Consider the following 27,093-nt stretch of genomic DNA (forward strand, 5'->3'; position numbering starts at 1 on the left):
TAATACCAGTTGCCTGACTCTCCTGCTGATCCTGTGTCTCTAATACGTTCAGCCACAGCCCCTCAACAAGCATGCAGATCAGGTGCTCTGACTGAAGTCAGACTGGATTAGCTGTATGCTTGTTTCAGGTGTTTTATTTAGCCAATACTACAGCTAAAGAGATCAGCAGGGCTGCCTGGCAACTGGTATTGTTTACAAGGTAAAATCCACATCCCTCTCAGTTTAGGTTCCCTTTAAGCCCTGCATGAGGTTGGATTACAAAAATAAGGATAAAAGTAAAATAACCAGCTAATAATCTTACATTCACCATTTCACCCACATAGAAAACAAAAGCTACAATTCAGCTGACTGCCACATTGACAAATCTGTGTTTTTGCTATTGTTACTATTTCTAAGTTTTAGACCAGTATTTTGAGTCCTTTGCTGTGACATATTAACAATTCAGTGTCTCTTATTCTAGGATGTCGGATAATGATAACCTTCAAATCATGTCATTTTCCTAAGTATAGGGAACCATATAAAGAGAATGTAGTACTTACAACTGGACCAGATGGACCCTGTGGACCTTCACCACCTTTCAAGCCACCGGGACCCTGTAATCAAAGAATATGGTATTTTAACAGTGCACAATAACTTCATAACATCGTTTCTCTATCAAATATGTGAAGCTTTGCAAACATTTTAACTACCACTAAATTTAACAGATTCTCTTTGTATGCACGATCCTTATGAGAGATTTGCTTAATTAGCTTATCCATGCATGTACCTAGAAACATTTTAGTAAATGGATAAATGTTGTGGCCTATTGCTGCAGTTATATTTCTTTATAAGAAGTTGTGCATTTAATTAAATTACATGTTCCATTATTTTTTTATGATATGAGATGTTTAATATTATGAGATTGTGTGCTCCACTGAGGAACATGACTATGAACTGCTATGAAATGCGTACTTCCCTATGGAATATGGACCATCATGCATCCGTCTGTGCAATAAGTACTTCAATAAGTGATGCAATCTGCTTGAGTACAATAGTGATAAGCAATGAAGCTCCAACATGTTTATTTCACTCCAAGAAAGTTATTCACAATTTTGACAATCATTTTATGTTTGTGGGTAGCTTTAAGTATGTGAATATTGTATAAGAGACAAATAATGAAGCTGGCCAAGTGATCCGTGGTCTGTGATCATTGCTGTCTCATATTGTGGACATGGGTTTGTAACCTTCATCTCTGTCATAGTTTCAGAAAATGTAGTCATTAATAGATGAGTGACAGCAGTTTTGTGTACACACACTTGACAAGTACTTCGTTAAAAAGCCCCAAGCAAGCTCAACTTTATCAATAACAGTTTTTGTTGTGGGCATGCATATTTGACTGAAATTGTCCAATTGCTAATGCACTAGCCTTTTTAAAAAAATGTTGCCATGATTTAAAATGATCCAGATGTCAACTGAAGACCCTTGCTACCCCATTATTGATAATCCGCAATGTACCCACGTCAGGTAAGAAAGATCCCTTATGGCAGGGATGTCAAACCCAATCACAGAAGGGGACAAAATTGAAAACATGGTCCAAATGGTGGGCCAAATTGTTTATTACTATTTAACATCTAATGAACAGCTTCAAATTAAGTAGTATAACTATCCCGAACATTGGGGGCCAGCTCCTCCCCCTTCTGCAGAGTAACGAAGTGGAGCATAAGCTTTGGAGGGCTACACTGAATGGAATGGAGGGCCGCATTTAGCCTGCGGGCCTTGTGTTTCACACCTGTGCCTTATAGCCTGCAAGGATTTCAGTAGACAACTTAGTACAGTGTTTCCTAAAGCTGTAATCAAATCTCCACCATGGGATATTTTTCATGGATAACCACAAAGGGAGGGGATTAACATTACTGAGATACATATCACACCACTGCTGAATATATGAGGTTACTTAAAAATGTGCATTGTTGGTAAAAATTAATAACAGGTTTGGGAAAGGTATTGCGGTAGAAAAGGAAAAAAAAGTTTAATGGTCTACTTTTTATTTTCAATATAGCTATTTATTAGCTTATGTTTATAGCTGTGATATTGAACTGATCCATTTTTAGGCTGTCAGAGCAAATAAAGGATTGCTGGATAAATGTCCTTAGATTAAGAAATGGCAATTTTAGGGGCACGAACGAATACAAGGACCTATGTGATGCAATTGTACAAAGGTCCCATAGCAAGTTTGGGCACAAAAAAATTAATGAAATATAATGCCTCAGTTATAGCCTATGATTGCTGTCATACTGAGATTGTCATTAACATATTCACAATATTACTGAGAACAGCAGTTGGTAATGAAACCCACAGCTTGACAGTAAATGTAGAGGATTCTAGTTTTATGAATCTACATCACTTTAAGACACCATCTTGCTCACTGTACAGAAGTAAAACTTTCTTGAAACATTTTCCAAGACACTGTTAATGTGTTTAAAAGAAATGCCGCTTAAGCTCTAAAACTATGACAAATACACATATAGCTGAATTTTACCTTACTATAGTCCAAACCTACAGGCCACATGCTAGATCAAAGTCAGCTGAGGCAGACAATAATGACCACCTCTGACAATATCAGGCGTACGTAAAGCAGTCCTTGACCCCTGACTGCTGCCTTGCCAGTGATCCGCCAGGTGGATCAATTTGGCCAATAGACGGTCAATAGCTTTGTTCTCCCTGTTTACCCAGCCTGCCGCATGACGTTATGTCTGCGATGTTTCATCAGCCATCCCCCTTCCCCCCCCCCCCCCCTGTATTGCAACAGAACACGTTGTTGCCCTAAAGGTTAACTACGCATCTGGTCAGTCTCAGGCCTAAAATGTCCCCTATATAGCTTGTGTATGGGCCTTAATCCCCTCCATTATATTTTGGTATATTGGGTAGTGAGGCTCTTACCTGAGCACCAGGAAGACCTCTCTCTCCAGGGAATCCACGAAGACCTGGTGGACCATCTTTACCAGAAACACCTTGAGGACCAGGGTCTCCCTGTTGATACAAATGAAGATTTATAATGAGTTGGCAATTAAAACATACAAATATATTCTTAATGGTGTCTACTGTATAGTTGATGGCAAAATAATCTAATGTATAACCTCACCTTACCATGAGTAGATGATCATTAAGCCATGGAGGTTATTTATTATATAGCATACACTACTATAACTAAATCATAACTTTTTTAAATGTAAGAAACTTGAAAAGAATGGGGAAGACAGTGCTAGAGGAGACAAATAATGAATTTACCTTTGCACCCTCTTTTCCAGCTGATCCTGGTAAGCCCTGTTCTCCAGGTGGGCCAGGGGGTCCCGGGTGACCTCTCTCACCAATAGGACCTGTTTCTCCTGTTGGTCCCTGATAAATAGTAATAATATAGTAGATTAATTTACTGTACAAAGAAAACACAAGGCTTAAAAAGGTCAGATAGGTTGAAAAGAAGAAAAATACATGCACTAAGTAACAGCTAACAGTAAGCTCAAAACCTTAAAAAATACTTGAAAAGTTAATGTATAAGATGCTAACAGTGTCAAAATAAGAAGGAAGAAAATGAATGATGAAATGAAGGTGAGACAATTGGCAAAGTGATGGGCAGTACTCACCTGTGGACCTACAACTCCACCAGGACCTGGGGGGCCAGTTTTTCCTTGGAAACCCTGAAAAAGGTGATTATCACAATTCATAACTGTTTCTTTGTGGAAGAAACATACCATAACAGCCCAGGACAAAAAAAAAATCCCACTATTAATAAGAAAAAAACAGCGTCTCCCAAGACATACCTACAGAGAACCACCCTAAAGATTTAGGAAAATGTGTATTCTACTGTTTGGACTATCACAACATTCTTGCCACTATATGTGTACATCAGAAAAGATTTAAAAAAAAAAAGATAAAAGTTTTGTGATCTGAACAACTGACTTATAGATCTTCAAGAGCATTAGTGACATCATACGGCTCCTACTTACCGAGTCTCCGGCAGTTAGAATGCGAACTAGCAAGCTGAAGCACATCTAGCTGGTGCCAAGCTTCATGACCTCTGCGTGCGTGGCACAAAATGCAGCTCAGTGTATAAAGAGGTTAAATAAATACATAGCATTTAATCTGCCTGGAAGTAAGAGGTTATGTCAGCATGGGGGGGTAAATGCTATCAAACAAAGGATAATTCAGACGTGAGGAGGGTACAGCTATTTGTTGTTAGAAAGCAATCAAATCAAGTCTGTTAATAGAGTGCAGCATAATGAAAAACACAGTGCAGGTTAATTTCTCACTTAACTGGCAATTGTAATGAACACGCAGTTCACGGTCTCATTTTAGGCATCAACAAAGCAAAAATAGAAAATGATTGTTTAGGGGGAAAAAAAGTAAAATGCGAAGGCTAATGGCAAATTGTTACAATTTTCCAAATCATAACCTACAGCACTCCTGTCATCTGCACAAAAATGGACAAGCCATCTAGAAGGATGAAGCATTAAATGACAAGGCCATGGAAACTAGCCATTCATTTAAACGCATCTCATGAATATTAGTTAGAAACTGCCTTTCGGTTTGTCATTTGTTTTTAGAGGACTAAATGCCTGTGTTTTCAAGAATACTGATTTAGCTTTTCACAGCTACAAGGCTGTTTTTATGTTGTGTATCCTGGGAATAACCAGCTTCATCTTGTTGGCAGAGCGGAGGGTGCTTGGAGGGGCATATAGTTCCAATAGATCCGCTATGTATTTGGGTCCCATGTGGTGTAGAGCCTTGAATGTCAGCAGGCAGATCTTAAAATTGATTTTCCATTTTACTGGCAACCAGTGAAGAGTTTGCAGTACTGGGGTGATGTGTGAGCTGCGGGGGGCATTGGCTAGGAGTCTGGCTGCAGCATTCTAGTTGTAAGGGGCGCAGAACCTTATCTGTAGATCCGATGAACAGGGCGTTGCAGTAGTCTAGGAGGGAGGATAGAAATGCATGAACCAGGGTAGGTAGGTCTTCAGCTATATTTCTTAGATGGAAGAAGGAAAACTTGACGACAGCTGATAACTGCTGTCTGAGTTTTAGATTTTCATCCAGGATCACCCCAAGGTTTCGCACAGAGTCTTTATAAAGGACACCCGAAGCAAAAATAAACAAATGAAATAAACAATTGTATCTATCTCCTTCTCCTAAAAATGACTTTCTAAGATAATCCACAGTTTTATTTTGTTTCAATCTACTTTTTAAATTTTAATTGTTTTATTGTTTTTGCTCAATGACACATTCATTGAAGTATGCCAGAGCTGAAACCTATGAACTGTTCACCCTTTGTATCCCTTTCCTGCTCTCAGGAGCCATTTTCTGCTTGGAAAGTGTTTTATAGTTGGAATTTCTTATCAGTGAGGGTCACACTGTAGTCACTTCCTGTCTGAGTGAGGACTGAGTCAGTCACTTACATACCTGAAATTTAACTCTTTCAGGCAGAGGGAAAAAAAGGAACACAGCATAGTTATTTGTGTGTTAGGCACTTTACATACCTATGTCTATCTCATCATGTCACATATCACCTCGGGTATCCTTTAACAACATCTCTGTACATTCCAAAAGCTGCCATCGGAATGTTTAGGGTGACAGAAGCTGAGCTTTCCAAATTAAGAGAACCTGGACTAAATTGAAAATCTTAAATATATCAACTTTACTTTGTCTACCTCTACATGCTTGGAGCTAGCCCTGGAACTATTACCCGGAAGGAAATTTGGGAGACTTAAACGGAACCTGGGGTGAGAGACATATTATATTTATTTCCTTTTAAACAATGCACATTGCCTGGCTGTCCTGCTGATCCTCTGGCTCAAATGCTTTTAGCCATAGACTCTGAAAAAGCAGGCAGACAAAGTGTTTCTGACATAAATCTGACATGATTAGCTGCATGCTTGTTTTAGGTATTTGATTCAGGTACTACTGACCAGAAAGATCAGCAACCGCCAGACAACTGGTATTATTTAAAAGGAAATACATGGCAGCCTCAATATGCCTCTCACCTTGGCCCATATGTAATTCATTTTTTCTCCCAAGTTTTCCCTTAGGTGATATTTTCACACCTAGTCAATAAAATGACTTTTAAACTACCAACATGCAAGAAAATACTCAAAATTATTTTGATAGTACTTTTTCTAATACTTTTTGACACTTTTTCAATTGTAAAATGCTGAAAAGTTATTTTAAAGGGAAGTTAAAATCTCCTGGGAGAAAGCTAAACTCAGGAGAAAAAGTTAGTTGCATATGGGTCTTTGTATTCCTTTAAAGAGAAGGGTCACACACATTTTCAGCACCCAGACAACACCAAAGCACAATCTTTGTGTCTGATTGGTGAAATATCCATCTGCATGTATACAAAATTAGGTGTTACCATCAGTATTATATGCTCAAAAAGACTAAAGGCTGTTCAAACGAGTTAAAATTCTTTGTATTGTGCTATAGGCTTTATTTGTTGCTCATGCTCAGATAACAGCCTAATGGTAAGTATACCATAAATAGTTAATTTGTATATACCGTACATACTCGCATATGAGCCGACCCGCATATAAGCCGACCCCCCAACTTTTACCTAAAAAACAGGGGAAAATGATTGACCCCCATATAAGCCGGGGGTAGGAAATGCTGGATTGGTGCAGGCCGCATGATCCCCCCAGTGTGTCCCAGTATAGCTAGTATAGTGCCCAGTATGGGTAGGTAGTGCCCCAGTATAGCTAGTAAAGTGTCAAGTATAGCTAGTATAGTGCCCAGTATAGCTAGTATAGTGCCCAGTATAGCTAGTATAGTGCCCAGTCTGGGTAGGTAGTGCCCCAGTATAGCTAGTGTAGTGCCCAGTATAGCTAGTATAGTGCCCCAGTATTGGTAGGTAGTGCCCCAGTAGAGCTAGTAAAGTGCACAGTATAGCTAGTATAGTGCCCAGTATAGCTAGTCAAGTGCCCAGTATAGCCAGTAAAGTGCCCAGTATAGTCAGTATAGTGCCCAGTATAGCTAGTAAAATGCCCAGTATAGCCAGTAAAGTGTCCAGTATAGCCAGTATAGTGCCCAGTATAGCCAGTATAGTGCCCAGTATAGCCAGTATATTGCCCAGTATAGCTAGTATAGTGCCCAGTATAGCAAGTATAGTGCCCAGTATAGCAAGTATAGTGCCCAGTTTATCCAGTAAAGTGCCCAGTATAGCCAGTAAAGTGCCCAGTATAGCCAGTATAGTGCCCAGTACAGTGTCCAGTATAGCGATCCCCCACCCGCCCGCTCCCTCCGCGGCCGCTGCTGCTATTACCTGTTCAGCCGGCGGCCACCTCCTCTAATCAGGGTGCCCCTCTCGCTCTGCTCTCCATCATGTGTATTAGTGTATCACAGCAGAGCGCCCAGCGCTGCTGCTGTGACGAGGCAGGAGAGAGCGGTTCCCCTGGTAACGGCGGTAACCGCCGCTCTCTCCTGCCTCGTCACAGCAGCAGCGCCGGGCGCGCTGCTGTGATACACTGATACGCATGATGGAGAGCAGAGCGAGAGAGGCACCCGGATTAGAGGAAGCGGCCGCCGGCTGAACAGGTAATAGCAGCGGCGGCCGCGGAGGGAGCGGGCGGGTGGGGGAGCTTGGGGGGGGGGGGGGGGGCGCCGCGGACCACCACCCACCTTTGCTGTTATCCTCTCTGGTTCTCTTTAAGGTGTATTGCCTGCCAAGTAATTGTTGAATGTGCCTTTAAAGGAGCGTACACACGCACTACCGCCGGCAATGACTGGTAATTCAGACCCTCTCGCTGGGCGGACGTTCAGACGACAGTAGTGAGTGTGTACGCGCTGTCGGCAGACTGATAAGACTGTTTCTGAATAATCCGCTCAGCGGGAGGGTCCTGCGGACCCGTCACTGCCGGCGTTAGTGCATGTGTACGCACTTTTATGCAGATGCACATATTTGGGAGACTCTAGGTGCTGGCTTACTGAATAGGAAGAGCCGAGATTTGAATCCAGGTTCCCTATGTCAGTGCAAACCCCTTACCATTACACTATCTAGCCACTTATAATAACGTCATATAAAAGAGTTATAGTGTAATAAGGGCCCTTTCACACGGGCAGCTGACAAGTGGTGACGTCAGCTGCTCACCTACACTGGCTGGGTGCTTGTTAGCGCCCTGTACCAGCGATGTACAGGAGGCCCCCCCACGGAGTGAGATCTACAGCCGTGCTCAGACTTGACATGTCACGGTTCTTCGCCGCCCAGTAATACTACCACATGTCAACATTTGACACTTGTGGTGTTACAACCGCTGTAGTTCTGCTGCACTTAAATTGCACCTGAATTGCACTGGCAGGTGGCAAACAGGAAGCTGAACTTCTTGGCAAACGTGCAGTTCAGCCATCGGTCTGAAAGGGGCCTAACTGATATTTTTATATTTTTAGTTACTGACTAGAGTTGCTATTGAAATCCTAGCTTAGCTCAAGAAATAAGAAAGTAATTAATAAATACTGTGTATAAGTACATAAAAGTCAGCGTACACTTCTGTAATTGCTACAAACATAAACTATGCATGTAAGCTGGGTAAAAAAAATCTAACACATAATAAACTCTCCAAGTGTATCAATCAGGATGATTTTATTAAGGGAGAACGTATCATAAAATCTATATCATATTATTTAGTAAGTCTGTTTATTGCAGCTGTATTGTCTCGCTTGGCAAGGTATTGGCTTTTGACATATTTGGCCCACAGCACATATATAATGCTGTAATTATAACCTGATAGACATCAGATAATCACTGGGGAGGAAATTACTGATTTAACTTCACTGAGAGGTTTGTTACAGAGATGGAAAAAAAAATAGCGCATATGAAAGACATCCTGGATTTTCCTAAGGTGTTAATTTAAATCCATGTCTTCAGCAGGGCCGCAAATATGTGGTCACAAATCAAACTGTCTTGTGGCTTTAGAAACTGGCAGAATTATTATTAAAATTATTGGATAAGCGAAAAAGTATAAACTGAACTAGGAAAGCCAAAGAAAAGAAGGCACCGGGGAAGATTTATTAATCTCCCTGTAGCTTATCACCTCACATCACAGTGAAACCTGCTCCATAACTTTCCTCGCTGCCCTCTCATACAGTTGCAAAAAAATAAAAAGTGCTTAATGGAACTTCCTGTTTCTGCTCCTGTCTTTCTGTCTTTTTACCCGTTTGTGTTGCAGGTCTGTCACAGAGCACCATGAGCCTGCTGCTGCCACAAGCGCTCATACATCACAAATTCAGCACAAATCCATTACAAATCAGTTAAGCCTTGTAGAAACGTACAAGGACTGTCATCAGAGTGGGGCTGGGACTCAAACCCTGAGCAATGGTGTGGGGCCTGATTCTTTACATGTTCTGTACAGGTGCATCCCTAGCCTCAAGGATAGCGATACATGCTGTTGCTATTCAGGGTGGAGGAGGGCCAAAAGTGGTGCGAGTAGGATCATGATGCTCCAGGGAGAATCAGGGGCCACTGTTCAAAAGCTAGAATCCCAACAGAGGAAGTCATTTTCGCCTGCCTCTGTTAAGTTTAATCTAGCATGCTATTTGTGATATGAGTGCACTGCTATCCAGTGGAACTGCATTGATAATAATAGTCTCCCTTTGTAAAAAAGCAACAGCAAAAAAAAGGTTGGGGGTCTCCCACGTCTTAAATGTGTGCACCTGCATTAAACTACAAGGCCCATTCAACAATAACTTTTTTTCTATTCAGAATGGGTGACCATAGACGCAGAATTTTAAGTCACTACCAGCGGGAAGCCTTCATAAATTTCCTTTGACATGTTTTGGGTTTGTTTGTTTTCTTTACTTTGTATTTACTTAATGTTTAAAATAACATTTAGCTAACGAAAAGAAAAAAAAAACTCTTTATAAATTAAAACTTAAGCGAGTGCTAAAAAGTTGAGCTTTACTTACCTGGGGCTTCCTCCAGCCCCCCGTAGAATCTAAGTTCCCTCAGTGTCCTCTCAGGTTGTACCAGGGCTGACAGAGGCACTATGGAGTGAACCAGGAGGACACCAAGGGACCGCGACTATGGGGGACAGGGAGAAGCCCCAGGTAAGTAAAGCTGAAGCCCCACCCCCTTAACAGTTTCTTTAAATAAATCTTCAATAATGATTATGTTATTGATCTATGATTGTGATAGATTGGGGGCTCCAAAGTTTGTGGCAAATGTTGATCTGCTCTGCAGTCTGCAACTGCATCTACAGATCTTCAGTACAGATAATCCTATAATTCAGGAGCTAACTATATGTTTTGAAGGGAACAGCAATCAAACTTTAAGCTTTATAAACTACTGGTCCATACAACTGCATACGTTTTTTTATTTCTTTTGCTGTTATATACTGTAGGTTGTATGCTGCAATATTGTAACAGTGGGATTTGTATGGTGCCACCATTCATTGTGTTGACCAGCTGCTGCAAATGACAAGGAGCAGAAAACCCAATAAACAATCTGAATAGTTTTCAAGGGACTACTTGCACCTATTTCAATATCTGCTTTAGAGCTTTAGCTAAAAGCAGTAAAACAGACACATCAATAAACTTGTAAATCAACAGCAAAAAAAAAAAGACCACAGCCTCATAAAAAATAAAGCGTTGCATGGCAGGCAATTTAAAAAACAAAGATGCTTGAGGAATTGATGATGGTTGCTCTTGGGAATACAGCACAGAGAAAACATTTCAAAACGTTAGCGTGTTAAAGCAAATAGCGATGATCCTAAGGTGCACCTGCAAGGGAAGTAGTGGGAGGAAAGCAGCAAAGGCACCATACTCAATGACGGAGCAAATGATTAGTGTTATTTGCAATTTTGCATACATTTAATGCAGTTCTATTGACATTTTTGCAATGAAATTAATAGCTTAGCCATTGATGGTAGAAGCTTTGAAGATCCTATAGCAGAGACTTTAAATATATTCTGCGCTTGAACGTAAACAAGGAACAATCTTAGCTTTTTAAAATGCTTCATAAACCAGTCCTATCCACCTTCATACATTGCAAACGCACTTAAAGCCCCAATTCATCTTTCTAAACAGATACATGAATAAATAAATAAATCTGTACAGCAGCAAATTAATCATGTGGGAAGTGCAGTTTATTAGACAACAAATTAATCAGCTCATAAGTACAGTTTATTAGCAATGTTGTCTGATTATAATTGTAGAATTTGTTTTTTGTGCTGCATTGAAAATGCAGAACTTGGCACTGAACCAATGCAAATAAAGTAACTAAATACAGAGAGACTTATTTGCATGTTTTTAATGACCTTGGGGTAGGTTCACCAAAACTTTTCTCTTTAATTATCTACCTGTGTTTTATTGTATCTGTATGTTACGGCCAGAACCTGGAGTCTGGCCACTTTGGGTTCTGGCCGGGCAAAACTGAAGTGGCCATCTTACTGCGGCCAATGTCAGAAATGAACACAGAGTCGTTCGTCGCTGCAGGGAAGCACAGCGAGAACGCTGCAGACATTAATTCTGCCAGCACCCGCTCGAACGACTCTGTGTGCATGTGTGTCCCCGGCTGCCACAGGTAAATAGGAGGGGCAGGGGGAGGAGCCAGAGCCTAGGAGAGGAGCACGGAGACGCCAGGATTCAATTAATTTCCGACACTGGCCGCAGTAAGTCGGCCACTTCTAGTTTTTACTGGCCAGATCCCGAAGTAGTCAGACTTCAGGTTCTGGCTGTAACATATATAAACAATTTTCAGCATGTAACCGGCAGAAAAGTACTAAAAATAAGGCAAGAAAAGTAATAGAAATGTTTTCAGTTATTGTTTTGCCTGTATAGTGCTGAAAAGTTATTTTATGAGCAAGGTGAGAAGTAAGGAGAGATAATTCATGAGATAAGTCTTGTGAATCAACTCTTGTGTTGGAAAATATCTCCAAAGCTTGGAAATCAGAAAAAGTATATATAAAAAATAAATTATCTAGGATGCGTCTTATTTCTGCGAGTGGCCATTTATGAGCTGATGGGTGGAACGTTTATCAATCATACCATTTTATGATGATAAATATGTTTTTGGGCGATCAAGATTAACACTTTTCGTGGTATGTCTGCATTAATAAATGTCTCTCAATGAACCTTGAGGACTACTTGAAGAATAGTTTATAAACACCATTGCATAGAGCAGTTGTTGCCAATTTATAAAGAGGACAATCAGCTATTCATCAGAAAGGTACTGTAATTTCTGCAGAAATATCAGAACCCTTTAGATTGCTATATTTATAAAAGTAGCGATCAGCTGTAACGATAGCTTGATTGCCTCTTTCAGTGTGTCCCCAAAATACCATTTGCCACTTTTCATGTAGAAGAGTTGAACTTTTTAGCATACTGGTCGGCACTATTTCAACAGATCCGCACTGTGGTGCACAGGTGCAACAATCCGATTTCTAGTGAAAAATCATTAGCGTGATCAGATAATTCTGATCGGAAGTGAAATATCATAATACATCATTCACTACACCATCAACAAATCAATCTTTGTCTCCTATCTACCACAACCTATAAGTTTCACAGTGGGACGTTACAGGCGCACGTTAGAGCAGCCTGTAACGCACCCCACCGCACAGCAATGAAAAATCAATGGGCTGTTTACAGTGCCCACGTTGCGTTACATTGTAACGCTGCGCCATAAGACAACGTACTGCATGCAGTACTTTACACGCGGCAGAGCCATAAGACAACGTACTGCATGCGTGATCAGATAATTCTGATCGGAAGTGAAATATCATAATACATCATTCACTACACCATCAACAAATCAATCTTTGTCTCCTATCTACCACAACCTATAAGAAAATTCAAATTTTGGTTCAGCAAAAATCCAATCGGACGACTGGTTTATAATTGTTCATAATCGATTGTGTCCATCAACTGAGATAATTTACAACCAATCTGACCACTTCCAATCAGAATTATCTGATGACTCGAATTATTTTTCACTATAAATTGGATCGTTAGTGGCCACCTTTAGGCTGGTTTCACAGTGGGACGTTACAGGCGCACGTTAGAGCAGCCTGTAACGCACCCCACCGCACAGCAATGAAAAATCAATGGGCTGTTTACAGTGCCCACGTTGCGTTACATTGTAACGCTGCACCATAAGACAACGTACTGCATGCAGTACTTTACACGCGGCAGAGCCATAAGACAACGTACTGCATGCAGTACTTTACACGCGGCAGAGCCGCGTTAGACTGCTTGCACATGCTCAGTAAAGTTGGGGAGGAGCGGAGAGCGGCCGGGCACATGGCTAATTAATATTCACTGCACTCAGTGACGTGCAGTGTTTACTTCCTGGAGCGGCCGCTCTGTGCAGCGATTGGCCGGCGGGACCACGTAATGCCGCATGCGTCTAAGAGTGCGCATCACGGCATCACGGACGCCAGAGTGAGCTGCACAACGCGGCTCCCTCTAATGTCCACATCAGAGAGCACCAGGCGTTGCATTAGGGGCATGTTATGCAACCTTAACGTCCCCTAAAACGCAACGTCCTGGTGTGAAACCAGCCTTAGTCTATGGGCTGCTTACGACTACTTTTTCTAAGAAGTGATGCTCACTCCATTCAAGTTAAAGGAACTTCATATTACTAAAGTTATGATACTGGTGATTAAGCATTGATCAGCACTGAACAAATTAAGATAATCTTTTGAAAAAAAAGAGTATTAAAAAATGGCAATAATATTTTTTAAAAAATAGAGAGAGAACAAAATAATTACTTTTTTGTTCTCCAGGTTATTTTATAAGTAGGCTTTATTGACTAAAAAACAACAAAGAAAACAACAAGCTGTATTGTATCCATTAAGGTAGTTGATACTCCTAGAGTCTGTATAGTTTGAAGGGAACAGGGTCAACAAAAAGTGTTATCTCTCCTGTTCAGGATATTATGTTTGTTAGAAAGATCAACTTGGGCTTTAAGGAAGAGTTACTGCTAAATTCTAGACAAACATTACATTGCGCACATATGCTATTAACCCTTTCCAATTCCAAGTCACACTATGGGGTGTATGGGGTGTATGCAATAAACTGCATTACGCAGAAGTATATGCGTTAAGTTTTACCGTGCAATGGGTAGAGAAGGTCTAATCAGCGTGTAATGCATTGCATGTAATGTAATGCATTGCATGTTTATATGCATAACATAGTTTATTGCATACACCCCCCTGTCTGACATTGACGTTTTCCAGCATAGATGCAATGCCGAACATAGTCCAACATAGGAAAAATTGCTACCACTAGAGAGTGCTGTTGCCAGATAAAATTTGGCAAAGTGCCAGCTCCTTTAGATCAAAGTGTTGAACTAAGTCAGTCATTTTGATCCCCTTTAGTAACACGGTGTGACACTGACATATACTAGCGTCATTATGCTTGCGCATGTGCAATGTGCTACAGCGCGTGAGTTGGTGCTGGCCCCCGCTGATACCAGGTTGCCTCCTCATTCTAGTGAAAGGAGGAAAAAACCTGTCTGGCTCCACACGCAGCAGTGCTTTCATGATCACCGGTGCCCCCCTCCTCCGCACACCAGATAACTGTCAGTGCTGGAAGGAAGTGGGTGATCATGAAATTATATTGGAAAGGGTTAATACCCTCAAATGAAGCATTTACTCACTTAGAAGTGTATTACAGCACTATGAATAATGTATAGGAGAGAATTCCTAAACTGCATAATGTTCTGCAACAACGAGCCACCTGGAAACCTTTGTGTTCTGGTTGTGTGTGATGTGAGGCTATAAATACTCTTTTTTTAAAGGGGCAGTATGGTGAAAAAATTTAAAAATTAGAATATGTGCAAACATAAACAAATAAGAAGTATGTTTTTTTTTCAGAGTAAAATGAGCCATAAATTACATTTCTCCTATGTTGCTGTCATCAGGGCCGGATTTAGGCCAAGACCAACTAGGCCATGGCCTAGGGCACCACAGGAGCAAGGGCACCAAAGCAGCAGGCTAAACTGGTGCAGCAATTGCAAGCTTGTAAATGCTGGGGAGATCAGGAGAGCGCTTGACCGCGGTACTCTGCTGATAGTTACTAGTTTGCATTGTGGCTGGTGGCTATGGACTTTGGCAGTATTGGAGATGGAAAGAAAGAGGAAGCTTCTACACTGGAAGAGATGAGGTGATGGCTGATGCAGTGTGAAGGTGAGCTGGCTACATATACTGAAAGCAGGGGGGGGAAGGAGGTGAGGTCAGCTGGCTACCTATACTCGGGGGGGGGGGGGGTTTCAAGCTTTCAGGCTACCTATATTAGAGGGAAGGGTACATCCAGCTACCTATACTGGAGGACAGGGGGAGGGGTCATCTTGCTACCTACACTGAAGGGGGCGGCTGGAGACAGTGGCCTTGGGCGGTAAAGAGTACAAATCCAGCCCTCGCTGTCACTTACAGTAGGCAGTAGAAATGTGACAGAAGTGACAGGTTTTGGACTAGTCCATCTCTTCATAGGGGATTCTCAGCAAGGTTTTTATTCTTTATAAAGATATTCCCTAAACAGAAGTTAAACAATGATGCTGGCCGGCTTCCCTGCTTCCTACACAGTTTTTTGGCAGTTGGACAGAGCAACTGCCATTTACTAAGTGCTTTTGAAAATAAATATATCACTGAGAATCCTCTATAAAGAGATGGACTAGTCCAAAACCTGTCACTTCTGTCAGATTTCAACAACCTACTGTAAGTGACAGCAACATAGGAGAAAAGTAATTTATGGCTCATTTTACTTTGGAAAAAATGTACTTCTTATTTGTCTATGTTTGCACATATTTTAAATTTTAACATTTTTTGCCATAGTGCCCCTTTAAGCTACCTAGGAAGCAGCTATTGTTTGACTCCCAGTCTCCATACTAGTTCCAGGGCAGTTGCATCACTGTGCCTGTGTCCTAGAGCAAGCATGTTTGCTGGCAATGGCATAAACAAATAGCAGCTCTCCTAGAGAAGAGGGAGTTTCTGAGGAAACTGGTTGAGAAATAACAATCTAGGAGCTAGATAATGAAACGTGTATGAAGATTCTCACACATCCAGTATAGCAAGTAAAAGTCACATCCAGCTGGACTTCACTAGTATTCTAGAAGACTTATCAGCATTTATCCAAGTGATTTTTTTTCTGTTGAAATGAATGGTAGAAGTCACCCTCATCATACCTGTGTTGCTTATTCAGCCACCCTAATTCAATCAACATGGTAGCTGAACCTATTCTAAGACAGGAGTAACCGTCCAAGTACACTGTGAAGGTGCTAAAATCCACTGCACTTTATCCAGCCACCTCAGTGCTATAAAAATCATTTAAGTGGATTAAAATAAAAATCCTTTTTAACTCCCACCATGCAAGAAAGTATGCAATTTAATTTTGACAGCAATTTTTCACCTACTTTTTGGTATTTTTCACCTACTTTTTCAATAGCAGAGATGAAAAATTATCTCCCAAGAGAAAAGGTGTTTTTTTTAATTGAATAAGGGCTTATGGGGTTGAAGTACAAAAGTGTGGTAATATTGCCATGCACAGACAGCATACGGCAATATTACCATCACTACCGGGAGCGCATACCATGAGTTACGCTATTTGCACGACCTGCAGTATTCGAGTAACCCGAGCATTGCTATGGTAACAATCATTACTAAGGATAATGCTCACTAGTAACACGTGTTACCATAGCAGTATTCGCGGTACTTGAGGACCATGGGTAGCACTAACAGGTACACACTGCCGGTAGAAACACTTTCTGTGCATTGCAATATCACCACACTTTTGTGCATCAACCCCAATAGCCCTTATCCAATTTTTTTCACCTTTCCTTAAAATAACTTTTCAGCACCTAGACATTTAAAAACTAAGCAAAATAGGTAAAAAGGTCATATCAAACTTATTTTGAGTATTTTCTTGCATGGTGGGAGCTTTAAAGGTATTTTATTGGTAAGCATTAAACATGCCTCTTAGGTGAAAAGTTAAAATGGGCCAATGTTTGGTTAAGTGGAACAACCATACTTAAGCTGAGGTGAGGACCTTTAACATCACCCTTCATCTACATACAATGCAATGTTTTACAGCGGTGAGTGGTTTAGCTTCATTGTAATCTGAACAATTAATACTGGCTTTTTGCCTTTCATGGCATCTTAGTTACTAGATTAGGGCCACCTAAGAGCCATGATTCTAGTCATTTGCTGGGTCAAGACATAATAGTGACTGGATGAGTGTGACTAAATTACCTGCATAGTTGTACATGTTAGGGATTCCTGACACTCACTTGTCATTGGGAAACGTATTGGATAATTGATGAGTTGCCTTCCAAAATACTCATTAACTCCAGAGGAAATGATTTACTGTTGCTATGTATAGTTAATGAAACAGTCCACAAAACTTAGTGCAGACATAGAAGTGTGGACTCATTTCATTACCAGTGTAAATCGGCTCACAGATGACTACTTACAGCTGTTTGACACCCAACCTTTTGAATTTAAATGGTTGCTACTTGCTATAAACAAAACTACCCAGGTATGAGAACACGTCTGCCTGTAACCTGTGGAGAGTCTTCCCATATCTGGCCAGGAGTGTTTGGAGAAAGTAACTCTCAGAAGGTGACCTGGGTGTGGAACAGCTGCCAATAAGCATAAGGAACAGAATACTTACAGTTTCACCACGCTGTCCGGGGTGGCCGGGCAACCCATCCTTGCCAGGAGGCCCCTTAAGGAGACAAAAATTGAGGTTAGAGATTTACTAGAGAATTTAAACACATACAAAACAAATTCTGTTCAGAATCCTATATTGTTGCTTTACAGGCATTGCCAAAATCAACCACCATCAGTAGTGTGACGTTGTCTAGAAACGCATCAGTCTACCTCTAACTCTGATATGACTTTTGAATCTAGATTTGGAGAGAATATAAATGTGTTGTAGCTTTATAGCTTATTTTAGTTTTTTTTTTTAATACTGACTATGTCCCTGATGGGGAGAATGTTCCACTCTCCCTGTCCAGATAGCACTGACATTTATGTAGACGAAGTAAAGCTTTCATCCAGCTTTTACTGATGTCTATTACTTCTTGTCCAAGTGGCCCCAAAAAAAAAAATGATACCTAAAAAGAAGGAATCTTCCAGAGGCTTTCCATTTCCTCCTGACCCCCACCGTTGCTGCGCATGGACCACAAGAACATGTCTTACCAGAGCTTGTTGGAGATGTTCTTATGGCTGTATTTGTGCAGGGACAGTATGGTCATGTTGTGCACACAGGGGAGCGCAATCTTAAAAAGGGTTTAGGGCAGCAGCAGTGATCTCCAGGAAGACACGAGAAGCCTCTGGTGGATTCAGAGGCATTCCCCTTCTTAGGTAAGTATTTTTTTCTTTTATTTTATTCCTCTGGATCTCTTTCAGAGTTACACTAAAGTGCTCTGTGGCACTGGAACAGGAAGTAAGGGATACTTCTACATAGGGGACCTACAGCGCAATACTTTCCTACAGTATTCAATTACTGTATAGTAGTGTTGCTCATCATGACCTCGTGATCACGGAATAGCTGTGATTCACAAGCTTTTTTTCACTATCCGCCGCCATGATCCGATTTCGTGATCGAGTATCCATCACAAAATTCAATCACTAGTATTTGGAACATATCCGTGATTAAACCCACCACTTTAGTGGTTAATAGCAAAGCCCCCTTACATGCTATAAACACCAAATGTGCATGATATGTTAAAGAGAACCCTAGGTGGGATTTTATTATGCTAGGGGGGCACAGAGGCTGGTTGTGCACACTTACACCAGCCTCTGTTGCCCCATGGTGTGCCTCCAAGACCCCCATGCGTGCCGCTATACCCGCCCGCGTCCCTTCTCTCCCGCTGATTAGAGGGAAGTGACGCGGGCGGGTAGCGCCGATACGGAGGAGCGGCGCTAACAGACAGCGCAGAGGTAAACATTGTGATGTCGCATTGTCGTGTCGCCAGCACTGCGGGGGGTATAGCGGCGCGCAGGGGGGTCTTGGAGGCACACCATGGGGCAATAGAGGCTGGTGTTAAAGTGCACAACCAGCCTCTGTGCCTCACTAACATAATAAAATCCCACCTCGGGTTCTCTTTAAGTAGAACAGTGAGAACAAGGGAAACATTTTTTTTTTCCAAAAAGACCTTATACTTTTTGGGAAAATCGATTTTAAAGGTTCAAAGGAAATTTCAAAGGAAAAAAGTATACATGTAAATGTGGTAAATACATTTTCTGTCATTACCGCAATTAAATGTATACTATTTTCCTTTGCACCTTTAAAATCGATTATCTCAAAAACTATAAGGTTTTTTGGGATGTTTTCCTCTTGTTTCCACTGTTCTATGTTCTAACATATCCTGCAAATTTGGTGTTTATAGCATGTAAGGGGGCTTTGACTGCTAAAGTCGGTGGGTTTTGGCGGGATTTAATCACCAATACTTTTTCATTGGAAACTTTAAATTTGATTTGCTCAAAAAGTCTTTTTGAATTTTTTTTAAAAGTTTTAGCCACTGATCACTTCACCTTTATAATCCATGCAATTTGGTGATTGTAGCATGTATGGGGGCTTTGCTATTAACGGTAAAGGAAAATCCGGATCACGGCCGTGATCTCGGATTTTAGAGGCAATCACGGCAAAAATCCGAGTCGAATCCGGAAGTCCATTTCAAATCCGGATCAAAATCACGACTTATCCGGATTTTGATTGAGCCACGGCCGAATTCAGTCTAATCCGTGATCGGGGGTATCTGAGCATCACTGCTGTATAGGCATTAGAATGTGACCTCCTCTTATGGTCTATTAACTACAGGAATCGCTTAATGTATACAGTAATGTGCTGCAAAAAAAGACACTACTACATAAATATATACTCATCATCATCAAAAACTAAAATAGAAGACCTATGTTTTGTCAAGATCCTGGTTTAAAGTGTAATATCCTAAAAAGTGATGAGTAGATATCAAAAACAGCATCTTGGTGGAAGGAAATGAAACTTGAAAGACAAATGCCCTATGCCTGTATTTATCTGACATTGTTTATCCAGCATTTAGTGCATATTACACCATTTCCCACTGCTGCTTATCATGCAGGATCATTTAGCGCAGGCTTCAATAGCAAATCAAGGCAACAAATACTATCAATATTGAGTTGCTAATCCTACTGAGGAAAAACAAGCTCAGTCAGTGTATCCTTGCCAGGCATGCTGCTGTGTTGATTCTACAGGATTCTGTGCTGGCAGGTCTCTTATTGTGAAAGACAGCAAGGAGCCCACAATGGAAAGAGATGAGAATAGCTGCTCCTTATTCTCATGGCTCCGGCAGTAACTATATTTCAGTATGTTACAGTAAATGAGGTTTTAAGATTTTAGGAACCCGCTGCATTATAGTTAAACTCGAATAATAAAAACAAAAGGCCTAGACAAGTAAACATGAAAGAATCGCCACCTGTTTTCAGGGAGAACAGGCAACAATCTGACATCTATAGAACCCCTCTTTATAGAATCATTGGCAGGCAGAACGCCCCAAGAGCAATGAGATCATGACTGTATTTCTGACCACCCCTGCATGTCTATAGCTAACCTTAACCATGTTTTTTATCTTGACAGGCCTGTACCTTTAAATCTATTCAGTTGTTTATCTGCCCTACCTACAGAGATATGACAGTGCTTTAATTGATTTTTTCTTCCGTATGACCATCTTAAATGTGGTTACGCTTTCATCCTGATTTAATCAAAAATGCTACCATCTCTGTAATGCAATTCTTGTACATTTTAAGATGGATCCTTTAAGAAAATCTTTATTAGTGCACACCACAAGGCTGTGTGGGATATTAAAAAAAAGAATATTTTGGCTATCATAAAAGAATAATTAATTTAAGAAGCAGAGGCATTTTAACGTCACTGCAGCTAATTATTTGAAATGTTCCTAGGCTATTGTCTAATTTTATTAAATGTTTCTAGAGGACTAAAAGTAATGCAAGGAGGCAACAGCAATAAATGCAAAATCTGGAGGCAGTGAAGCTATTAGTATTTATCTGCTTATGTGTGGGGTGCTCATATATACTTACAGGGGGGCCCTTTGGTCCTGGGAAGCCAACTGGGCCCTGTGGTCCTTGAGGTCCCTGAGATGCAAAAAAGAAAGACAGCGGTTAATAAGTGGAACATGCACAGAAACACACATAATAGAATCATTGAATTCTATACGCTAGCATTAAAAGGTCAAGATAACAGATGATCAATGCTCTAAGTAAAGGAAAATTATATTACAGTTAACATTTCCCTATCACTAAATTAGATTGTGCCCTCACTACTACAGCAATTAGAGTAAATGAAAGATCAAACAACTGTAATGCGAATAGCAATGAAACGGACTGGAACACAACAGATTTGCAGAAAAGCCTCCTATAGCCTGTTCTACTCTATTAGATTTCTGCATAACATACTCTCCAGCCTGTTTCATGGAAGGTAATGGAACAAAGAAATGCAGAAGATGCTGTTTAGATGCACATTCTGATGATCAAAGTGCATGATTTTATATGTTAATGGACCAGAAATCCGAAGGATGATCATAGATGCACTCACCCCTTGCTCCCTGTTTAACTCTTTACATACAAGCTGTTTGTACCAGCAAGCCTCAGTGAACCAAATAAAAGGCCGGTTGCTTGTGAGATTACTGGCTAGTCTTAAAGGGAACCTGAACGTAGTAAAATTATTTAAAATAAAAACATGACATACTCGCAAATGAATATTAAATACTTACCTTGCCGTCAGTTCCTCTCAGAAGCTCACCATTTTCTCCTTACAACCATTCCTTCCAGTTCTGACAAGATTTTGTCAGAACTGAAATATATCAGTTGCTGTCAGTTATATATCAGTTGCTGTCAGTTATAACTGAAAGAACAACTGAGGAGCAAGGTAATGGCCATGTTTCCCCATGACTCAAGTGTGAGATATTACATATTTAACAGTGTGCTGATCAGGAAGCTGTTATGGGGTAATGGCCGCTTTCAAAATGGAGGACGTAGAATTCCATTGATCACAGTGGACAAACAGGATGCGGGAGAGGGGGAAGATTTTGAGGAGTGGACTACACGGGAGTTAAGTATGACATGTGTATGTTTATTTTGACTTTTAATTTTCAGTTCAGGTTTTCTTTGATGTCAGTTAATTTCTAATCTCTGGATTAAAAAAATAAGCATCTTTACTGTTCTACAAGATAGAATATATAATCAATCATCATTAATTTAACCAAAATGATCTTCTCTTGCTACTTACTTAATCCAAATACATTTCAACCTTAGTCTAGATTAACCTCCCTGGCGGTACAATAAATCCGCCAGGGGGCAGCGCAGCACTTTTAAAAATTTTTTTTTTTTAAAGCATGTAGCTAGCCTAGCGCTAGCTACATGCTTTCCCCCTCCTTTCGCTATCCCTCCCACCCCTCTGATCGCCGCCGGCGCTCTTACCATGCAGGGATTCCCTGTATGGGCTTCCCCATTGCCATGGCGACGATCGCGATGACGTCATCGTCAGCGGGTGTCCCGATCCACCCCTCAGCGCTGCCTGGCACTAATTGGCCAGGCAGCGAAAGGGGTCTGGGGGGGGGGGCGCGGCGGATATCGGCGAATCGGCGGGTAGCGGCGGCGATCGTTATGCACACGCAGCTAGCAAAGTGCAGCTCTGAATGAAGTCACATGATCAGCTGAGTAGCCAAACACTGAAGTGGAAAGAGGCAGGGATATTACCTCTGATAGCAGATGCTGATTGGCTAGTCGGTTACTCATGAAGAAATATCTGGGTAATGGCAGCTAATAATAATATTGGAAGAATAGGTTTAGTGTAGCATGTGTACTTTGTTTATATTTGACAAAGTGGAAGGTTTTAACATATATTCCTATATATGCACAATGTTCTGATTTGGTATTACATTGGACAAGTTGGAGGGATGATATCATTTAGATTTTTATGTTGTTTCTTTAATGAAAGCTTGATATTAACTGTTTTGAAAAAAAGAAGAGAGGGGCACCATGTTTATTGTTGACAGGTAATCTTAAAATCTAAGAACCGTGGAAAACAGATGTTCATGCAGGCACGTGCGCATGCTGCGATGGAGGCTGGGAAATGTAGTCCGGTAGATGCGAATACATCACTGTACTTTACTTACATCTCTCTGACTAAATCTCCCAGGATGCATCACGGCATGCATGCAGGTGTGACCAGGAATTACAAATGCCCACAGAAGCTGCGATCAGCTTGATACCTTGAGAAGATGGAATATTCCCTAACTCCTGCACCCCCAGCTGCACACACTATAACGAACCTCATTAATGAGGAGGTTTTTTTTTTAACTAATAAAATGCTGCTTATTGCACTTTAATTATTACAATTTCTTATATTTTACAATATTCATTTATATATAATCTAGTCAATGTTTGTCCAATGTAAAATATTTCCTCTTTCTAATTTACATTCTTAAATTTATCACAGGTGGCAGCATTTTTACTGTTGACAAGGAGCATCACTGCAGAATGTTTACTGTGTGTTCCAAAGTGAGCAGAAACAACACATGGTCTCCCAGTGTGCTGGGAGGAGAAGGCTGCAAAACAAAATATGCTAGGCTAAACATCACTGGAAGGGTGGTTATACACCATTATATAGCAGTTTATACACATGGGAAATGTTTCGAAAGCTGATAATTAACATTAATTCGGTATCCTGAAAATTGTATTATATTCTATTTTATGTTGAGGCTGTGCCACTTTAAATTGTTAGGGACACAAGACTAGGGCTGTGGTAAATATTAGATTATGAGCTCCTCTGAGGGACAGTTAATGACATGACTACCGTATGAACTCCTAAAGCACTGTAGATGTTAGCATTACATAAATGTATAATAATACATAACCACAGATTACCTTCAGTGAAAATTGCATATCAAATGTACTAGTAGTTCCAGAACATAGAGTGCTTAGATCAAATACAATTGTAAATGAAAAAGTGAGATGCGAGGTTTCCATAACCATCTTTGAAGTCACACATTACATTAAAGAGCTAAAATGAAACCTTGGGATTCAAGTCAGATTTGATGTGTGTATAATAATTGAAAAATAGCATGTTACTTCAGAAGACACCATCCCTAATAACCACTGATTGTTCTGACATGTAGTTTCCACTAACAAAATCTCGGATTATGCATTCTCTCATTATATGGTCCTTATCTAATGAGTGTGAAAGAGTCACTTCAAAGTGAACCTGAGGTGAGAGTTATATGGATGCTGCCATATTTATTTCCTTTTATAGTGTAACTGTCAGGCATACACTCAAAAATTAGTTCTTCATTTTTATCTGGTAAACAAGTAATAAGGATGCTAACCAGGCAATCCAAACGTTAAAATCACTATTACTTTTTGTGTTGATAAATTATAATTCCCCAGTTTACATAACTCTTATTTGGTACACACAAAATTTGGTACACAAAAAGGAAGTTGCAGGGCATGCTGGGTTGTCCTTTTTTGCTTCTCTACTTCCCTTCAGACTTAACTAATGCAGCCTGATTGGCTGAAGCTTCTTTCCCTCCTGTTTTCCCCTCCCACACCGCTGATCCTCTCTGGCCAATATTTCTCATGCTGAGACAATGAACTTTCTATAGTGAAGGGCTGGCTATGCATACACAATCAGGCAGAGAGGAGTAAGGGAGGAAATTACATCAAAATTGACTTCAAAATAGCCACAGTTGAAATGGGAAATGCTAAGAAGGATTTTCTCTTTTTTATTGTAGAAAAATCACTAAAATCAAAATGTGGACAGTGCAATAAATATGTTATGTAAGTAGAGCAAGTATTGATCTACTTATATATATGTTTTTTTCTGAGATAGTATGGCTGACAGCTCCTCTTTAAGCAATACCAGTTTCCTGATTATCGTGTTCATCCTCTGCCTCTAATACTTTTAACTATAGACCCTGAACAAGCATGCAGCACAGGTGTTTCTGACATTATTGCCAGATTTGACAAGGTTAGCTGCATACTTGTTTCTGGTGTGCTTCAGACACTACTGCAGCCAAATAGATTAGCAGGCCTGCCAGGCAACTGGTATTGTTTAAACCGAAACACACATGGCAGCCTCCTTATCCCTTTAACCTCGGGTTCACTTTAAAATACAACACATCCCAGGTATCAAGCATGAATCCCACAAATCCAGATAGACTAATTATGGTAAATAGATGCATACCAGAAGAGAAGAAAAACAGAGCATACAACAAAGACTGATAATAAATTCAATAACAACTTTCATGTTTGCATGCATGCTACATAAAAAGGAGGTATGCTTTATGTATAGATCACATTATTTTAATCTGTCGTGCTGTGTTAACACAAAAGTCCTGCAGGAAGCTGTGGCTTCACAGTGCCTCGCTGAACAATGTGCAGATAATTACAATGTTCTGCATTCTAATGGACGCTGTTGGGAAGGTGCAGATAATCTTTATAAAGGAGACTACAATGTTCTGCACTACACAAGGTCTCATAATGGGAAAGTCTGAGATTGGTGCTGTAACTCATTCATAGCCACATCTATCCAAGTTTTTGAAGAGGAAAGCAATTTCAACTCCTAAAATATTATGCACACATTCTTATGCAGGGAAAGCTGTTTCCTTACCAAAAAGGATGCTGAGTTTCCTATGAAAAGGTCGCATCCCTGTCCCACCAAATAGCGTTTTTGGGGTCATTTTCATTTTTTTTTAAAAACGCCTCCCTTGACTTACATTAAAATCACAGTAAAATCATGGCAAAATTGCCACGATAGGGGTTTTATTTTTAAACGTGATCAGTGCAATTTTGCCGCGAGGAGACAACCCCAAAAATGCTATTTGGTGGGACAGGGCCCTTATAGTCTAACAACATGGATACTATTTTGAAAAATGTCTAAACAGCCTACTTGTCCTAATGATAGGATATAAGTGGTGTCATGGGTGGAGCCACTTGGCCTTAAAATGAGACCGAGGTCTAAATAAACTGATGAGATAAATAATCACAGGAATACCAGGAATATAAGACTTCACAGCAGAGTGGCATAAGTGTGAAGCGATGTGCATGCGGTCAATGGAGTGAGGATCTTAGAGGCCTAGTAATTCAAGTAATTTAGTGGCACTGGTCCTCAATAGTGAGGGTGCATGATCAAGTGGGATACGCAAGGTGGAAGGATCCTGCCAACAGATTAAAAAATAAAGGGAGGGAGTAGGGACACACTAGGTAGGGGATCAATGTATGGGTGTTCAGCAGAGAAGGTTAGGACCAAGGCTAGGCCAGCAAGAACAGGTGCATTTTGAGAACTTGCTTGAAGGTGTTGAAGGAGGGTGCAAGCCTGGTAGGGGATGGGGGAAGTAAAAGTTAGTTCCAGAGAATAGGAGCAGCTCTAGAGAAGTCCCGGAGTCATGCATAGGAGTGGGTAATGGTATAGGATGCTGGAGGATTATAGGAGGTGGACAGGTGAAAACATAAGATGGGTAAGTCTTGTGGATGAATTTGTAAGCCAAACACAGAATCTTGAAGCCAGTGGAGGGATTTACAGGGGGCACCGCAGAGGTAGAGTGATGGGATGAGTGACTAATTCTGGCTGCCACATTAAATTAAGCAATCATATGACTGCATTTGTAGTCAGAATCTTTTATAGTTTGGATCACCTCTTTCTTGTTTTTCCCACTCACTCCTGGAGATCAAACAGCAGAAATAGCTGTGCACAATGAACCAAAATACAAATCTATACCGCATACTAGGACAAATAAACTGTATATGAATGCAAGTGAATTGCTGCACAGACAATTATATAAAAGATCTTCACACAAGAACATGTTAAAGCTTGCTCAGTCTGCAAAGAACTATAAAAACAGAAATTGCAGAGGAAAAATAAGGTGGTAAATGGCGTAGCAGGGACCAAGATTGACAAATAACTGCACTGACATGACAGATAATAGAGCTGAAAGTGGGTATCCCACCGTTACTTACTCTTTCACCAGGTGGGCCGGGTGGACCATCGTTTCCTGCTGTGCCCTAAAACCACAAGAGACAATAGTGTGCTATTCAGTCAACAGGGAACTTGCATTAAAAAAGAATCAAACAGAAAAACATTGTA

The 27,093-nt window shown here is 40.7% G+C and overlaps 1 protein-coding gene across 8 annotated transcripts in view; it reads right to left on the reverse strand.

Moving 5' to 3' along the window:
• The window catches only part of COL11A1 (collagen type XI alpha 1 chain), a 782,075-nt gene that overhangs the window by 66,827 nt on the left and 688,155 nt on the right, over nucleotides 1-27,093 (reverse strand). For all 8 annotated transcript variants that reach the window (XM_068240020.1, XM_068240025.1, XM_068240017.1 and 5 more), the window contains 7 exons: nucleotides 26,967-27,011; nucleotides 21,033-21,086; nucleotides 17,623-17,676; nucleotides 3,621-3,674; nucleotides 3,268-3,375; nucleotides 2,920-3,009; nucleotides 540-593 (listed from right to left, as the gene is read on the reverse strand). In XM_068240020.1, the coding sequence (XP_068096121.1) occupies nucleotides 540-593; nucleotides 2,920-3,009; nucleotides 3,268-3,375; nucleotides 3,621-3,674; nucleotides 17,623-17,676; nucleotides 21,033-21,086; nucleotides 26,967-27,011 (459 nt within the window). The remainder of the gene's footprint in view (nucleotides 1-539; nucleotides 594-2,919; nucleotides 3,010-3,267; nucleotides 3,376-3,620; nucleotides 3,675-17,622; nucleotides 17,677-21,032; nucleotides 21,087-26,966; nucleotides 27,012-27,093) is intronic.

This window comes from Hyperolius riggenbachi, chromosome 6 (assembly GCF_040937935.1).
Source record: "Hyperolius riggenbachi isolate aHypRig1 chromosome 6, aHypRig1.pri, whole genome shotgun sequence".
Classification (NCBI taxonomy): Eukaryota; Metazoa; Chordata; class Amphibia; order Anura; family Hyperoliidae; genus Hyperolius; species Hyperolius riggenbachi.